The sequence below is a fragment of the Dendropsophus ebraccatus genome, chromosome 10 (genome assembly GCF_027789765.1).
Source record: "Dendropsophus ebraccatus isolate aDenEbr1 chromosome 10, aDenEbr1.pat, whole genome shotgun sequence".
Taxonomy (NCBI): domain Eukaryota; kingdom Metazoa; phylum Chordata; class Amphibia; order Anura; family Hylidae; genus Dendropsophus; species Dendropsophus ebraccatus.
The window spans coordinates 8,511,768-8,530,924 of record NC_091463.1 but is presented as its reverse complement, the minus strand read 5'-3'; the positions used below and the strand labels follow the sequence as shown (position 1 = coordinate 8,530,924).

General features: G+C 44.6%; 2 protein-coding genes across 2 annotated transcripts in view; both read right to left on the bottom strand.

Moving 5' to 3' along the window:
- The window catches only part of CCDC180 (coiled-coil domain containing 180), a 32,182-nt gene extending 31,485 nt beyond the window's left edge, over positions 1 to 697 (bottom strand). Inside the window, exon 1 of the mRNA XM_069986631.1 lies at positions 607 to 697. The gene's annotated coding sequence lies outside the window, so the exon portion shown is untranslated. The remainder of the gene's footprint in view (positions 1 to 606) is intronic.
- Positions 698 to 9,101: 8,404 nt separating this feature from the next.
- LOC138802899 (histo-blood group ABO system transferase-like) lies at positions 9,102 to 16,339 on the bottom strand. The gene is made up of 6 exons (XM_069986628.1): positions 16,259 to 16,339; positions 15,307 to 15,373; positions 14,461 to 14,511; positions 14,052 to 14,081; positions 12,776 to 12,910; positions 9,102 to 12,402 (listed from the first exon to the last, which is right to left on the bottom strand). The coding sequence occupies exons 1-6, from the start codon at positions 16,272 to 16,274 to the stop codon at positions 11,718 to 11,720; spliced, it is 984 nt and encodes a 327-aa protein (XP_069842729.1). The 5' UTR covers positions 16,275 to 16,339; the 3' UTR covers positions 9,102 to 11,717.
- Between the last annotated feature and the right edge of the window lie 2,818 nt (positions 16,340 to 19,157).

Genomic DNA, 19,157 nt, shown 5'->3' with positions numbered 1-19,157 from the left:
CAGCCCAGTGCACGCCTACAGGTTACAGCTATGGCTCCGCCCAGTGCGCTCCTACAGGTTCCAGCTATGGCTCCGCCCAGTGCACGCCTACAGGTTACAGTTATGGCTCTGCCCAGTGTGCTCCTACAGGCTATAGCTCCGCCCAGTGCACGCCTACAGGTTATGACTCCGCCCAGTGCGCTCCTACAGGTTATGACTCCGCCCAGTGCGCTCCTACAGGTTATGACTCCGCCCAGTGCGCCCCTACAGGTTATGACTCCGCCCAGTGCGCTCCTACAGGTTATGACTCCGCCCAGTGAGCTCCTACAGGTTATGACTCCGCCCAGTGCCCTCCTACAGGTTATGACTCCTCCCAGTGCCCTCCTACAGGTTATGACTCCTCTGTATTCCTCTGTACTCCTTTCTTTCTGTCTCCTGTGTTGCCTCTGATGACAGTGAGAAGAAATGTGTCACGTGACTCAGGGTCCCAGCACGCAGATGCCCGGATGTAGCCGGGACCTCCAGTACTCGGGGGCGGTGGGGGCCCTTGTACACCAGCTCTCCCTCCCCCGTCACCTCAGTATCCGCCGCTCAGCCCCTGACCCCGGTCCCGGCATCTTCCCTCACCTGACACCCCGGCCGCTCGTTCCGTCACAGACACACACTACAGGAGAGTGTACAGAAGCTTGGGGTAACCACGGCAACGAGCACCATAACTATCGCGAGAACTCTGCGGAGAGCGCTGGGGGCGGAGCTACGTAATGACATATATAAGAGTAAGCTTTAGGTCCTTGATCGCCCCCCTGTGGCCGCTCTGGTTACTGCATCTCCCTTCACAGCCACAATTCCCATTAGTTCTCACTATCTGGTGATTATAATCCTTTTATAATGTACTGGTGTCTAAGGGCCCTATTCCACCGGACGGTTATCGTTCAGATTATCGTTAAATCGTTAGAATCTAAACGATAATCGTTCGGTTGAAATGCAGTTAACGATTAACGACCGAACGAGAAATCGTTGATCGCTTTATAAGATCTGGACCTATTTTTATCGTTGCTCGTTCGCAAATCGTTCGCATTGAATAAGACGTCGTTCGGTCGTTCGCAATAGATGCGAACCCATTAGCGAATAAATAGCGAAGAAAAAGCTATCGCAATTACGATCATAAGTAACGATTATCGTTCCATGGAAATGAGTGAACGTTTTCAGGTCTTTCGCAATAGCGGTCGTTTGAGATCGTTAATCGTTAACGATTATGCAAACGATAATCGTCCGGTGGAATAGGGCCCTAACTCAGGCCCTCCAGCTGGTATACAACTACAACTCCCATCATGCCCGGACAGCCGAAGCATTTGGTTTAGCTGTCCAGGCATGATGGGAGTTGTAGTTTTGCACCAGCTTGAGGGCCAAATATCAATTTATTGTGCCTTACCCTGCTTAACCCTTTGAGGACCAGTCACAAAATGACCCAGTGGACCGCGCAAATTTTCATTTCTGTTTTCGTTTTTCCCCCCTCCCCTTCTAAGAGCTCTAGCACTGTCAGTTTTCTATCTACAGGCCATATGGGGGCTTGTTGTTTTTGTACTATGTAATGGCGCCTTTCATTCTACCATAATAAGTATGACGGCATCCCAAATATATTATTTATGAAGATATAAATTGGTGAAATCTTAAAAAAGAATGCAATATGGTAACGTTTGGGGGGTTCCTGTGTCTACGTAATGCACTATATGGTAACAGCGACATGACACCATGATTCTATAGGTCAGTCTGAACACAACCATATGCAGGTTACACAGATTCTCTAATGTTATATATATTTTTTTTATTAAATCCTTTTTTTTGCAATGAATTATTAATAAAGTGTCCCTATTGTGCCACATATAGCAGTTTTAGTTTTTCACCTACGGGGCTGTATTAGATGTCATTTTTTGCGCCATAATCTCTACTTTTTTATCAATACTATTTGTGTAGATCGGACGTTTTGATCACTTTTAATACATTTTTCTAAATATATAATGTAACAAAAAAATCGGTAATCCTGGCGCTTTTTTCACTCTTTTGGTTTACGCCGTTTGCCGTTAGTGATGACGCTTGTTATATTTTAATAGATCGGACAATTACGCACGCTACGGTATATAATATGTTATTTATTTATTTTTAAAAGTTTTATTTATATAAAGTGAAAGGGGAGTGATTTAAACTTTTATTGGGGGAGGGGCTTTGGGGTATTTATAAAAGCATTTTTACTTTTTTTTTTTACACATTTTAAGTTACCCCGGGGAACTTTTACCTGCAATCATTAGATTGCATACACTGTACGATGCTATGCCATAGGCCTGTGGCGGACTCAATCAGCAGAGCGCCGATCGGACCGCACGGAGAAAGGTAAGAGACCTCTGGCAGTCCGATTCAGTGATCGGGACCCCCGTAGTCACACCGCAGGGCTCCCAATCGGTAAGTGACTGCCTCGTCACTTACACTTAAACACTGCGGTCGCTTAAGGGGTTAATAACACTGCAGCGCGATTGCTGCAGCCTGTCATGAACACTGTCATTAACACTCACTGCAGCTGGCCCCCACCTCCTATGAAGCGCGCTCCGGACGTACCGGTACGCCCAGGGTCGTCTGGGGACAGTCATCCATGGCCTACCAGTACGTCCTACATCGCCTAGGGGTTAAAGGGACTCTGCCACCTCCAACCCACCCTCCTCAAAGCCCTAAACTAAAGTCACCTGTAAGTAGGGTAAGTCACCTGTAGCTTTCTAATACTTTGTATTTCGCCGCCATAAGCCTGCGGGCTGGGCATGTTGATGTATAGAGAGGACTACGTAGCACAAGGATATAATGGAGAGAACTACGTAGCACAAGGATATAATGGACAGGACTACGTAACTCAAGGATATAATGGAGAGGACTACGTAGCACAAGGATATAATGGAGAGGACTACGTAACTCAAGGATATAATGGAGAGGACTACGTAGCACAAGGATATAATGGAGAGGACTACGTAGCACAAGGATATAATGGAGAGGACTACGTAGCACAAGGATATAATGGAGAGGACTACGTAGCACAAGGATATAATGGAGAGGACTACGTAGCACAAGGATATAATGGAGAGGACTACGTAGCACAAGGATATAATGGAGAGGACTACGTAGCACAAGGATATAATGGAGAGAACTACGTAGCACAAGGATATAATGGAGAGGACTACATAACTCAAGGATATAATGGAGAGGACGACGTAGCACAAGGATATAATGGAGAGGACTATGTAGCACAAGGATATAATGGAGAGGACTACATAGCACATGGATATAATGGAGAGGACTACGTAGCTCGAGGATATAATGGAGAGGAATACGTAGCACAAGGATATAATGGAGAGGACTACGTAGCTCAAGGATATAATGGAGAGGACTACGTAGCACAAGGATATAATGGAGAGGACTACGTAGCACAAGGATATAATGGAGAGGACTACGTAGCACAAGGATATAATGGAGAGGACTACGTAGCACAAGGATATAATGGAGAGGACTACGTAGCACAAGGATATAATGGAGAGAACTACGTAGCACAAGGATATAATGGAGAGGACTACATAACTCAAGGATATAATGGAGAGGACTACGTAGCACAAGGATATAATGGAGAGGACTACATAACTCAAGGATATAATGGAGAGAACTACGTAGCACAAGGATATAATGGAGAGGACTACGTAACTCAAGGATATAATGGAGAGGACTACGTAGCACAAGGATATAATGGAGAGGACTACGTAGCACAAGGATATAATGGAGAGGACTACGTAGCACAAGGATATAATGGAGAGGACTACGTAGCTCAAGGATATAATGGAGAGGACTACGTAGCACAAGGATATAATGGAGAGGACTACATAACTCAAGGATATAATGGAGAGGACTACGTAGCACAAGGATATAATGGAGAGGACTACGTAGCTCAAGGATATAATGGAGAGGACTACGTAGCACAAGGACATAATGGAGAGGACTACGTAGCACAAGGACATAATGGAGAGGACTACGTAGCTCAAGGATATAATGGAGAGGACTATGTAGCACAAGGATATAATGGAGAGGACTACGTAGACTCCTTCATTTGTGGCGTATAGCAAAGGAATGCAAGAGCATAGAAAGACTGGGGGAGGGGGGGAGATTTCTGAAACTGGTGTAAAGTAGGACTGGCTCAGTTGCCCCTAGCAACCAATCAGATTGGTTGCTAGGGGCAACTAAGACAACTCTACTTTACACCAGCTTGATAAATCTCCCCCTCTATGTGCATTTCCAGGCGAAAATACATAGTGCTTGAAAAAAAGAGCCCCTTTAAGAGAAACTTCAACCCTTGATTTAACCCTACCCTTTGGTACCATACTTCGAAAAGCAACTTTGGCACCATACCTTTTAGAGCGACTTTGGTGCTGTCCCTTTAAGAGATACTTTAGTACCGTCCCTTTAAGAGTAACTTTGGTGCCTTTCCTTTAAGACCAACTTATGTACCGTACCTTTAAGTGCGACTTTTTTTACCATCTCTCGAACAGCGAATTTGGTGCCGTCCCTTTAAGAGCGACTTTGGTACCAGCTTCTTACCAGTGACATCCACAGCGGCTTATAATGGTAAAGAAAATTGCTCGAATTGTGGAAATCCGGATTTATGTCATTTAGGCTAAAACAAAGGAGCTGCCATCTTCTATTCGCCAAAAGGGGCTACAAAAACATTACATTTCAGGAAGGCTAATTTCCAAAAACTAAGAGAGGACCTTGGGAACATAGACTGGGACAATGCCTTCAGAAATACAAGTACACAAGAGAAATGGGACATATTTAAGAGCATCCTGGGTAAATCGTGTGAACGACACATACCATATGGGAATAAATGAAGAATGAAGAAATAAGAGAAATCCAATGTGGTAACTTCAGCTGTAAGGGGTGCAATAAGTGATAAGAAAAAAGCGTTCAGACTACTAAAACAAGAAGGTAGTGGGGAAGCATTGAGCAACTATAGACAGAAGAATAGAATGTGTAAAAAGCAAATAAAAGAAGCAAAAATACCAACAGAAAGAAGGATAGCCACAGAAAGTAAAACAAATCCCAAAATGTTCTTCACTTATATAAACAACAAAAGACTTAAAACTGAAAATGTTGGTCCCCTCAAAAATAAACTGGGTGTAATGGTGGGGGGGGGAAGAGGAAAAGGCCAATCTACTAAATACATTCTTCTCTACTGTATTCACAGAGGAGAATCCCATAACAGATGACATGACTAGGGATAATATAAATCCTCCCATAAATCTCACCTGCCTAACACAATAAGAAGTGGGAAGACGCCTTAAAAACATTAAAATCCATAAGTCACCGGGCCCAGAAGGTATCCATCCTAGAGTTTTGCAAGAATTAAATACTGTGTTGGACAGACCGTTATTCCTATTATTTAAAGATTCTGTAACAACAGGGATTGTTCCACAGGACTGGCGCATAGCTAATGTGGTACCAATATTCAAGAAGGGGTCAAAGAGCGATCCTGGAAACTACAGGCCCGTAAGTCTAACATCTATAGTAGGTAAAGTATTTGAGGGGATTGTAAGAGATGCTATACTAGAGTATCTTAATGAAAATAATCTTATGACGCAGCACCAGCATGGATTTATGAGGGATCGGTCCTGTCAGACTAATCTGATCGGCTTCTATGAAGAGGTAAGTTATAGACTGGACCTGGGGGAGGCTGTGGACGTTGTGTATCTGGACTTTTCAAAGGCATTTGATACTGTGCCGCATGAAAGGTTGGTCTACAAAATGAGGATGCTGGGACTTGGGGAAAACGTATGCAAATGGGTAAGTAACTGGTTGTGTGATAGAAAACAGAGGGTGGTCATTGATGGAACATATTCAGATTGGGTTTTAGTTACTAGTGGGGTACCACAGGGGTCAGTGTTGGGTCACAGTTACTAGTGAGGTACCACAGGGGTCAGTGTTGGGTCCACTTCTTTTTAATATTTTTATTAATGATCTTGTAGAGGGGCTACAGAGCAGAATCTCCATTTTTGCAGATGATACTAAACTGGGTAAAGTAATCAGTACAGAGGAGGATAATATCATATTACAGAGGGATTTGGAGAAGCTAGAGGCTTGGGTGGTGAAATGGCAAATGAAGTTTAATGTGGATAAATGTAAGGTTATGCACTTGGGCCATAGAAATAATAAGTACAGTTATGTGCTAAATAATAAAACACTGGGTAACACTGCTTCCGAAAAGGACCTGGGGGTATTGGTGGACAGTAAACTCAACTTTAGTGATCAGTGCCAGGCAGCAGCTGCCAAGGCTAATAAAATAATGGGATGCATCAAAAGAGGCCGAGATGCTAAAGAGGAGAACATAGTTTTGCCTCTTTATAAATCACTGGTCAGACCACACATGGTATATACTGTGTCCAGCACCAGGCATTGGTATATAAGAAGGACACAGCTGAACTGGAGCGGGTGCAGAGGAGGGCCACAAAGGTCATTAAGGGAATGGGTGGGTTACAGTACCAGGACAGGTTATCACGCTTGGGGTTATTTACACTAGAAAAAAGACATCTTAGGGGCGATCTGATCACAACGTACAAATATATGAATGGACAGTACAGAGATCTTTGTAGCGATCTTTTTACTCCTAGGTCTGTAACCATGACAAGGGGGCATCCTCTACGTCTAGAGGAAAGAAGATTTCATCATCAACATTGACGCGGGTTCTTTACTGTACGAGCGGTAAGACTGTGGAACTCTCTGCCACATGATGTTGTCATGGCCGATTCATTAAATAAGTTCAAGGGAGGCCTGGATGCTTTTCTTGAACAATATAATATTACAAGTTATGGGCATTAGATTTCCGGTGATACGTTGGTCCAGGGATTGTTCTGGTTGCCATTGGAGTCGGGAAGGAGTTTTCTCCCTGTGGTGGGGTGGTTGTCGTCTGCCTCGTGGGGGGTTTTGCCTTCCCTGGATGAACACAGTAGGGTTTCCCTAGGTTGAACCTGATGGACTCTTCTCTTCTTTCAACCTTATTTACTATGTTACTATGTTACTATGAATCTTGTCAGGCACTATGTGAAGGACCTGCGAGTTTCTATTGGCTGCTACATTTCAGCTATTTTAATGTGTGCTGTGATTGGCTGGTTAGAGCTGTGCTGCGATTGGCTGGTTAGTGCTGGGTGATATTTAAATTTCTGAACATTCCGCCATTCATTTCTATGTAATTTTCTTAAAAATGACAAATCCGATTGAAACCAAAAAAATTGCAGGTCTAGAATCAGCGTTGTATACACTACTGATGTATACTCTTCTGATAACTTAGGTTTAGCGGGTGTTTTGGAGGTGACAAAGTCCCTTTAAGGCCTCAGCTGCCATTGGCGTTACTAGTGCAAGAGTAGGCCACAGCCATATATTCGCTATAATCCAGAGCCAGCATATATAGAGCAAGCTCAGCTCAACTCACTAGTGCAGTACCCACTTCTGGACATTGTGACGTACATGTAGGTCAAGGGTCAGAATAGGGGTTATATAGGCGACCATAGTGCACCTTCTTTCTGGTGCCGCAGATGTATTTATACACAGCACACATGCTTCTCTTATCATATGGAGATCACTATAATGCCGCCATACAGTACACAAAAGATACACAGCAGAGTTGACAACCTAGGAGATGATCTACATGAGCAGTGTCATGGAGGGGTGCAGCTTACATGAAAGGACCACAGACCATCCAGCTGTTGCAAAACTACAATTCCCATCATGCCTGTTTAGTTAAAGCTTTGGCTGTCCAGGCATGATGGGAATTGTAGTTTTACAACAGTTGGAGGGCGGTAGTTTCCTCTTTCCTGCTGTTGTAGATCACCTCATAACCACCGATACAGCTGAGGGACGGCACACCATTATTGTTGAGCAGTGTGGACACAATAGATTCAACCATAAGATCAGGTTGGGCTGCGGTCGTGTTGGTCGCAGTAACGGCTTCTGTGATTACTTACTAGTTGTTGCTGTTTAGCAATCAGGGTGAATTTAGATTCCTCTACATCATTTCTCTAAAGACGCTTCAGTACCGCGAAAGTACAGCAAGGAAGTTGCAACGTGTGTGAACACAGCCCTATGGAATTTATTCATCAGCTTAAAAGGGTATTCTTCTCAAACATAACTTTTGATATGTTGCTGCCCATGGTGAGACTGATAATTCCTTCCATATTTTCAGATGATTGATGTAAACAAGTCCCTGGCAGGCTGTATCTGCAACTCTGTAGCTTCTTTGTAATGGTTCATGGTTCAATCATCATAGTCTGGGAACACACCACGTTTGTGCATGTGTGGTGAGCACTGCAGTGGTGTGTGGTCGAAGTATAGCTCAGCCAGATGGAAAGTGTTATGATGTCAGTGCCCGGAAGGGCACACAGGCATTAAAGGAGAAGTCCAGTGAAAATTTTTATGAAAGTATTATATTGTCCCCCAACAGTTATACAAATCCCCAATATACACTTATTACGGGACATGCACATAAAGTGCTTCTTCCCTGCACTTACTACTGCATCAAGGCTTCACTTCCTGGATAACATGGTGATGTCACTTCCTGGATAACATGGTGATGTCACTTCCTGGATAACATGGTGATGTCACTTCTTGGATAAAATGGTGATGTCACTTCCTGGATAACATGGTGATGTCACGCCCTGACTCCCAGAGCTGTGCGGGCTGTGGCTGCTGGAGAGGATGATGGCAGAGGGATGCTCAGTGTCCCTCCAGTGCCCTGTGTCCCTCAGTGTCCCCCTGCCATCATCCATCCTCTCCAGCAACCACAGCCCGCACAGCTCTGGGAGTCGGGTCGTGACATCACCATGTTATCCAGGAAGTGACATCACCATGTTATCCAGGAAGTGGCATCACCATGTTATCCAGGAAGTGACATCACCATTTTTATCCAGGAAGTGAAGCCTTGATGCAGTAGTAACTGCAGGGAAAAAAAGCACTTTATGTGAATTTCCCGTAATAAGTGTATTTTGGTGATTTGTATAACTTTTGGGAGTCAATACAATATTTTAATAAAAATTTTTGGCAGACTTTTCCTTTAAGGCACACCTGCTTTTTTTGAGTGGCAATCTATACCTTTTATCCTGTGGTCGGTTACCTGCTGGGCTGTGAGGGGTTCCCTTGGGTACTTATCATGGTGGTCCGGAGTGTAGTTGTGACCCACCTGGACTATCGGTACCGCCATCCATAGAAAGGGGAGATGACCCAAGGATGTTATGTCTACTGTGTAGGTGCTTGAGTAAAAACCACGTTAGCATAAACAGATCTTCTTTACTATTGAAATACTTTGTACAATAGTAGTTGAGAGGAGTTTGTGCTGAGAGTCCAGAACGGCAGAGAGGAATTTGTACAGAGTAGAGAAGAGGAGCGTGTCGTGAGAGTCCCAACCCAGGGTAGAAGTGTGCTCTGTCGGAACCTTAGAAGAAGAATACTGTAGACTTGAAAGTAGACGTTTACTTGTGCCCTTGTTTCGACCTTTGCTATACCACCTTTTGCCCACCAGTGTCGGATAACCAGTCCTATGAGGGTGGCACAAGCCCCAGACCTTGTTAATTGAGTTTAGCAGAGTGGCCAAGATTCCCTGGTGACACCTGAGCTGTGAGATAGAGTATGTAGGCTTCTAGCAACTTTGCTCTATCCGGATCAGGATACTGTCCTGCACTTTTAGAACTGTTCTCGGCGTGGGTTGAGGTTTCTCTGACTTGTCCTCTCCCTTGAGTAGCTTAACACTGCATAGTGTGTGGAAGTGCTGCTTTCAAGAAAAAGGTGTCTAAGTCTCCCATGTGCGTCTGCTCTGCCCAACAACCTGACTAAGACTACCTACTAACGTGGGTGTATGCTTCCTCTCCCCATGTGACATCTTCTTACAGATTATGTAATATCCCTTGTAAGTGGTGGAGGAGAAAAGCATAGAAGAAAGGAACTCAGAGATAGGTAGAGAAGAAGAGAAGGTCCTCATTGGTGTACAGATCACAGTAAACAATAACCCTTTGGTTACCTGCAGCCGTGCAAAACATAAGTACAGTTACATACAATAGTGACATCTTGTGATAAAACTCAGGTACTGCTTCATTACCACAGCTTACTTGGAGTGCAGACTTTTGCGAGGGGTGTAACAATAAGCAACACCTGTGGTGGGACACCTCACACGCATACTTCACTGTTCCATTTTAACATTTTACCGATGTATTCCACGTAGAGTAGAAACGCGATGTGAAGAAAACATAGAAACTACAACCCATCCAGGTGTCTGAGGGATGTAAGGGTGGGGACTATGCTGTCACTTTATAACCAGATAAGATCATGTTATAATGAGGAGCGCCACCCTGCGATTATCGCCCTTAAATATCATTTTGAATTGGTAATCATGGATCTTTGTTGATTTCAGATTGTAAAGAACGAGCAGGTAAGAGAAGGAAGTGGAGCTGATGTGCAGATGGGGAGGGAAGAAAAAACGTGAACCTGAGAGAAGAAGCATTGAGCAGTGCCCTGGTGAAGAGCTATGCTGCTCAGATCAAAAAGGCTGAAAAGTCTAATAAAACATAAGAAAACTGCCACAAAGATGAAGAAAACCAAAAACGTCATGGGGCCCGAAGACACCAGGGCGAGAAAGATCAAATCTACTAATAAAAAAAGCCAAACTACAAGATCAAGAGACAAAAGTAACTGCCTTGAAAAGGCACATTCCCTGACCACCTCCTGCCACCTTCACCTCAAAAACATTTCCCAAATCCGGTTGCTGGTCCATGCTCTCATCATCTCCCACCTGGACTACTGTAACATCCTCCTCTCTGGCCTCCATCTAACACCCTCGCTTCCCTCCAGTCTATCCTTAACTCTGCTGCCCGGCTAACCCTCTCTCCCTTTTTAAGCCCTCATGGGCAGGGTCCTCTCTCCCTATGTAAGCCCTTGCGGGGAGGTTCCTCAATCCCTATGTAATACCTGGCAGGCAGGGTCCTCTCTCCCTATGTAAGCCCTGGCGGGCAGGGTCCTCTCTCCCTATGTAATACCTGGCAGGCAGGGTCCTCTCTCCCTATGTAAGCCCTGGCGGGCAGGGTCCTCTCTCCCTATGTAAGCCCTGGCAGGCAGGGTCCTCTCTCCCTGTGTAAGCCCTCGCGGGGAGGTTCCTCTATCCCTATGTAAGCCCTCGCGGGCAGGGTCCTCTCTCCCTGTGTAAGCCCCCGCTGGCAGGGTCCTTTCTCCCTGTGTAAGCCCTCATGGGCAGGGTCCTCTCTCCCTGTGTAAGCCCTCATGGGCAGGGTCCTCTCTCCCTGTGTAGGCCCTCACAGGCAAGGTCCTCTCTCCCTGTATAAGCCCTCACAGGCAGGGTCCTCTCTCCCTATGTAAGTCCCCGCTGACAGTGTCCTCTCCCCCTATGTAAGCCCTCGCCGGCAGGTTCCTCTCTCCCTGTTTTAGGCCTCACGATCCCCATGTACTGGTCTGCCATTTATCTTATTCATGATATTTTTTCATGGTGCTGGTTCTGAGTAGAAAGGTCCCGACAGGGCTGTACCCAGACATATCCTTGACAATCCCTTTAAGACATAGGACTTTCTCTTCAACACAGATAATACTTGTATTATACATCCCTGGAAGTCTCCTTTAAGTTTTTAGTTGTCCGTGTATATCCAGCTGTAGAAAGCCCATGTCTGTTAGGACCGTATCCATGCCCTGTTCTTAGGAACCTCTACAAACCTCTTTTTCTGTATAACAGGTGGATCTCCATAGTAATAGAGCCAGATGTATTCTGGAGACAAGACTTTGGTTGGCTTGTGGTACAGGAAATATTTGTTTATATAACTTTCATCATGCCAACGTGCCTCAATATTATTGGCCTTGTCTGCCAAAACGGCGTGGTGGCAATGGTTGGTCAACTTGATCACCTCTTGGACATTGCCACCAAAGTTTCCTCCGGCGTAGTAATAGTCTCCTTCATCGGGGGGTATATAAGCTTGGGACAGAGCTCTACTCTCATAAGGAAATTGGTCCCTTGAAGATTTAAAAAATCCAGGATGGAGGGTTCCTACCAGATCTCCTATGATCTCCACCCCAACGTCATCCGTGAACTTCATGTCAACATCGACACACACAAGATGATCCACCTCATGTAAGAACTGTTGTTGGGAGTAATCCCGAATGATCTCCATACGCCTCATACTCACGTCCTGCCATCTTTTATAGGCTGGAAATTGTAAGATCCTCAATTGCCTCCCATTGCTGAGGGTGATCTCAGGGACCTCGGTGATGCGATCGGTGAAGATATAATAGTTGACCTTGTATCCTACCAAGAAGAACTTTTCTGCTGTTTCAATGAATGTTTGCAGGAACATGATATATCTGGAAAAAAAATGTAAATTTCCTTTATTATAGGGATGCAGTGCCCCCTTAAGGCCATGCAACTTCAGTACACAAAACGAGCAGATGCGGACACCATCTGTGTACCAAGGAGGGGACATTGCAGGAAGGACCCCACTGGCAATGTCTTGAGAGGTGCCTTAATATTTGATTAAATTATTTGGCATGGTACCTCCCCATCTCCACCCTCTTTTATGAAGACCAAGTCAGCGGCTACAAAAGTGAGAACCCCAAGCATGGATGGCTGCTCCACCTCAACAGACTGAATAGACACCAGGCAGGGTGGATGGAGGAAGCGGACTGAAATGATGTCCCTATAATCCAGCCCCGGTGGTTATATGTCACCATTACTTACTTCTTCATAGCAAAAGTAGTCAGGCCGATACGGAGGGTCTTGTTATTATATTGTGCATTGAGCATGCTTATGTTGAAAGTGCCATTCCATATGACTGGTGCCAACCATGGAGTCACCACCTGTACGTCCGCCCTCCTGCCAGAGAAAGGTACGTATGATCCATCGCTCAGTATATTTACCATACAGAAAATAGAAAAATTACTGTAAAATGTCAGTAGAACAAGTCCCAGCAAGCACATGGTACCATACACCCCTATCGCCTGCAGCTATGGATTCCTACTGCTCATGGCTGTTGTCTGCTTCCTCTGATGTTTTCGTCCTGTGTGAAATGCCTACTCAACCAATCCCTAGCCAAGGTGGGTTCCTGCAATGTGAGGGGGAGCAGTCAGTTTGTCAGCCGGCTGTCTTTAAACTCTGCTGTGCTGGCAAAAGCTGGATTCAGTCCTGGGAAACTAGGAGAAGTTTCCTAGGACTGGATCCAGCTTTTTCAGGCACTGGGAGCAGAGCAGCGCAGAGTTCAAAGGCAGCTAAACCTAGCGAAGTGCTTTGCAAGTACTAATTCTATCTACTGTCTAGGTCTAGGGTGTTTTTCAGGAAGTCATTCAGCTGTCAGCTTCAGCTGACTATCCCCAGTGGTTGGTAAAGAGCAGTTTAAGCCGAAGTACCCTACTGAACATTCAGTCAATCTACTTGGGTAATCTTGAAGGATTAGCTACGCCCAGTTGTTCAAGCCCAGGACCTGTGTTACTGGATCTGGCACTATGTGATCTCTTCCGGCATGAGGCAGTTTTCTTTAAACCATGAGTACGGGTTTCTTTTATAAAGTTTAAGTATTAAGGTCACCCTGACAGAGTTCTGCACTGCCTAGACAAGCCCCCCTGGTAGCCCTCTATCCTCTCTACAAAGTCTTCTAACTAAAAGCCTACTAAAGAGACTGTCCTTATTCAAGTCTACCATATCCAAAAGTATCGCCCAAGTATTTCAAAAGGAACTGGCCATCACACTCCGCTGACTTTAAACTTGTGCAAAGTATAAAACTGTACTGTCACTTTAAGAAACGTTCCAGTAAAATGTTCAAGTGGTTTATCCTGGACTCTGTGGTTCCTCTGCACTGCATCATACATTACAGGGACCAGTGTTTGACACCCGGGGAGGGCGTACACCCCTCAGGCCCCGTGACAAGTGCCACAGCGTTACCGCAACACCTGACCCAGTAAGATCCATCTAGCAACACCCGGGCACCACAATGAGTATAAGTATAATACGTGGAACTTACACTGGTCCATTGGGTAAATCCTGCCACGTTCTAAAATAGAACAAAAACATTAATGAATATCAGTATAAAATGACATGAGACGATATACGGGGCGATTGCCGCCCTTAGTACCCTATTGGGTGGGACCGCTAGTCTGATGATGATCGAACTGTTATCCTGGTGAATATTAATATCTAGGGTCCTTCCTGCGGCCATTTTAAGGTTATCCAGCTCAGTCTGTCGAGTGACAAGACAAGAAGAACGTGCTCAGAGAAGCAGCCGCTTATATAACACATTACACAGCAGGGGGCGACACTGAGCGAAGGACAAAGCTCAGCCCTATATAGCGGATATTAAGTCTGTGCGCCACCCTGAGGCATGATGGGAAGAGCAGGAGACACTATTTAGTTTTTGTAAGGAATCTACTCACGTTCCTTTACACGTAAACTGGTATTCAGGAGTGCGTGGCCTGGTTTCATACCTAGGAGGAAGGGATTAGGAGCAGATATGAGAAAATATTTAGGATAAGACGGGTATTATAGGGCGGGCAACTGGGCAGCGTATTTAGTTCAAAACAATTTAAAATATAAACAATGAGAATGCATTGAAATACTTGACACAAGTTCTGTTACTCCAGAGCTGCACTCACTATTCTGCTGGTGAGGTCACTATGTACATACATTACTGATCCTGAGTCACATCCTGTACATCCAGAGCTGCACTCACTATTCTGCTGGTGGGGTCACTGTGTACATACATTACATTACTGATCCTGTACTGATCCTGAGTTACATCCTGTATTATACTCCAGAGCTGCACTCAATATTCTGCTGCTGGGGTCACTGTGTACATATATTACATTACTGATCCTGAGTTACATCCTGTATTATACCCCAGAGCTGCACTCATTATTCTGCTGGTGGGGTCACTGTGTACATACATTATTGATCCTGAGTTACATCCTGTATTATACACCAGAGCTGCACTCACTATTCTGCTGGTGGGGTCACTGTGTACATACATTACTGATCCTGAGTTACATCCTGTATTATACCCCAGAGCTGCACTCACTATTCTGCTGGTGTGGTCACTATGTACATACATTACTGATCCTAAGTTACATCCTGTATTATACCCCAGAGCTGCACTCACTATTCTGCTGGTGTGGTCACTGTGTACATACATTACATTACTGATCCTGAGCTCCTGTGATGTGCTTCTTGATGATTCACTATCACTATGTAATATATAAACATGACCCTATATATAACCTTACCGGATCAGTAGGAAGATGATCAGGCACAGGGATGCAATAAGGAGTCGGCTTCCAATAAGTTTAGAACCTGCAAAGTGATAAGATCAGAGATGCTGAGAGGACGCGCAGCCGAGCTCCCTCCCTCCCCGGTGAGTAATCTGCCGTGTTCTCACCTACAATACATCTCTCTTGAATTTGAATTTCCATTAGAGGAACATTTTATTTTTTGAATTTTATGTACTTTTTTTAATGTATTTTTGTTAATCACTAGATTGCTTATCCTGATCACTGTCTGGCTATCGGCGCTCTGCTAGTACAGCCTGTCTGGCAGCGGCTCACCACTCTTCTCATCATAGGAAACATAATTCAGCGAGGCTAAACAAGTGATCAGCCTAAGGATCAGCTGGTATCTTCTGATCTGTAGAGAAAACTTTTTAGCATCCTCATCTTTATCACCTCAGGCAGGATTACCAAGTGATATCGGTATATAGGTAAGACAGGATCGGGTCATTCACAATAGGTGATGGTCACAGCTTTCCTCCTGCACAGGTCACAGAGCATGCCCGTCCTCACTCAGATCAGTGACAGGTGGGACATTTCCTTTGAAGGGGTTATCCAGGATTAGATAAAGCACAGCCGTATTATTGCAAAAACAGCGCCACCCCTGTCCTCAGGTTGTTTATGGTTTTGCAATTAAGCTCCATTCATGTCTGGAGACAAGAATCCTCCTGTTTCTGGAAGAAAGCGGACATGTTTTTCTAAGCCTGGATACCCCTGTGTATTCTTTTTCTATGGTGTAGGGAAGGGATGGGAGGACCTTTGGCCCTCCGGCAAAACTACAATTCCCATCATGCCTGGACAGCCAAAGCTTTAGCATGATGTAGGTGGAGGGCTCCTTTACACAGCAATATATGAGCTCTCATCTATATCCTATATCCCCGCAGGAAGAAGGAGGGCGAGCAGAGTTACTTACACCTCTCCAGAGCCATGTTGCAGGAAGCGGCCGCTCCGACTGTCTGATAAGGGAAGGATTCTGATAGGAATAATAGGAGTCGGATCTGTGACGCCCTCCGTGGGAGCCGGGTCCTGGCCATACCTCTGGGTGTTATTAGCACATAGGGGACGGGCGTCAGCTGCAGCTCCTAATCCACCTTTTAATGAGGTGCAAAGTACAATGTAGATGATAGCATATAGATAGGCCCCAGGCGCCAGCTGTCAATCACAGTCTGCAGAAGAGCCAGACAGCAGGTACAAGTCTGAACTATGGCTGCCAGGTAGAGCAGGTGTGGTGACCCAGCGGCTGCCGCTGGTATATACAGAGACAGATGTTATGGGACTGCTGGACTGGTGGTAACGTTCCCTGGGACCCGACACAAGGTCGTGCAGGGAGCTGGTGCAAGACCGAAATGCAATAAGCCAAAGGCAGATTACATTTACTGATCAGTCTCTTAAAGGCACAGTACATATAATACAGAGACCTGGTTCACAAGGTGCGGTTTTTAGCTTGTTCTTGAGCTTTCCCCTTTTAGGCTATGTTCACACTACGTAAAAGTACGGCCGTTGTTGCCATCGGCAATGCCTTATTTTCAATGGGATCCCGGCCGGAGCGTATATACATGGTACACACTCCGTCCGGGATCCCATGCGGGGCCGCAAAGAACTGACATGTCGGTTTTCTGTGGACGCAATTCAATGAATTGCGGCTGTAGGAAACCCTGTCAGTTCACACAGTTCACGGAACGGCCGGTCTCTGCCCAGATCATTGCTCCGGCCGGGATGATCTGGGCAGAGACCAGCCATATATATATCCACCTACTTGATGACATCAATATGCAAATAAGTTAGACACAAAAAAACAGCCATTAACCCCTCATGAACCAAGGAGACGTACAATAGTATAAAAATGCAAGGATTATATACAAAACATTATTTTCAACGAACATTCTCAATGGTTTCATTTAGACCATGTGGTGATAAAGTGCATAATTTAAAAATCCAGTAAGATTCCCGATTATTAAGATGCCTATATCTATTGGACCGTGTCTCTGGAATATGCTCTAAAATTGTTAGGGTGAGGTGCCTAGGATCACTGTTATGTTTTAGAAAAAAATGTTTGGAGATGCTATGTAATAAATATCCTTTACGAATGTTAGATCGATGTCTGAACAGTGCGTCCCACATATTGTAACCTGCATGTGCACTCCAAAAGATACACCACAAATTGTACAGAACAATCAAAAAAAACTGTTACCGGGAAATTTTCTCCAGTAGTCTGAGATGTAAAGCTGCTATACGGACTCTTTTGGGTATTTTGCTCGGGGAAAGATAATTCCGCAGACTTTTAGTTCTACGAAAAATTATATTGGGATTTTTTGGAATACTAGATTTTAGAATTGGGTCATTCTGAAGGATTGGCAAGTTTTTCTTTAAGCATTTTTTAATTTGCATGGCTCCGCAATTATATTCAGTTGTGAAGCAAAGTCCAAATTCATTATTATATGTTTTATTTTTATTCATGTTACTTTTTTCTTTCATTTTTTCTAGTATATTTCCTTGTGGAGTGCATTTATTTAAATCATATGCATTCTTTAGAATTCTTTTAGGATAACCCTTATTAATAAATCTATCCTTCAAAATTTTTCACTGCTGTATATAGTCACTTTCCAAACTGCAATTTTTCCTTATTGGTTGATACTGGCCGAACGGCACATTTTTCAACCATAAGGGTAAATGGCAACTAATAAAATCTAAAAAGCTATTTACATCAACACTTTTAAAATGGGTTCTTGTAGCAATGTGGAGATCATCATTCTTAAAAACCTCTAAATCTAAAAAGTCAATGGCATTAACTCCAAAGTTCAGAGTAAATTTTATGCCCCACTGATTACAATTGAAATTTTCTACAAAAAGTTGGGCTTCAGTTTCAGACCCCACCCAAATAATAAACAAATCGTCTATAAAACGCCGATAAAAAATACACTTATTAAAATCAATGGATTGTGCGAGGACACTCGCCTCGAACCTCCCCATAAAGAGGTTAGCCATGTGTCGCCATGAATGTTTTAATTATCAATAAATTTTAAACACTACTTTGCCTTTTTTTGGACCTGCGCCCCACGTACCCTGGCTGGAGGGAGGCCGGTTTGCCCTACAAACATACACACTCAGCAGCAGTGGCACATGGGTTATTGGACATTGCATAGGAGGTCTCTCCGTGGGCTGGAGGTCCTCATTGTAGAGTGAGAAAATATCTGGACAAAAAGGGGGAGATACAGTGACACCAAGGCCCAGGAAGTACCTAACACTGGACGATACCAGCTGCACAGCAAGAGGTGGCCACATAGTCATGATGGGCCTTTTGGCACCAGGTAAGTTAAAGGGGTGATCCAAGGTTAGAAAAAACACAGCTACTTTCTTCCAAAAACAGCGCCACCCCTGTCCTCAGGTTGTATGTTGTATTACAATTCAGCTCTATTAACATCAATTGAACTTAGGTGCAAACCCCACAAGCAACCAGAGGACAGGAGAGGCACTGTTTTCGGGAAGAAAGCAACCATCATGTCCAGCCGCAATGTGCATTAGATCATTGGCCGGTCCTACAGTAATCTGCAGGCACTTATGCCTAGCAAGGTGCCAATCCAAGGCAAATTGGAGGTCCCAAGATCATCATGGTGGGCTGGAGTTCTTTATTGTAAATTGAGATGATGTTATTAAAGGGGCTATCCAGCATTTAAGACTAGGGATGGTCCGAACCGAGTTCGAACCATCCACAATGATTACCGCTGTCTGCCCGCTCTGTGCAGCGGGCGGATCCAGCGGAAGGAACGCCTGGAAAACTGGGATACAGCCATAGCCATAGGCTGTATCCCAGT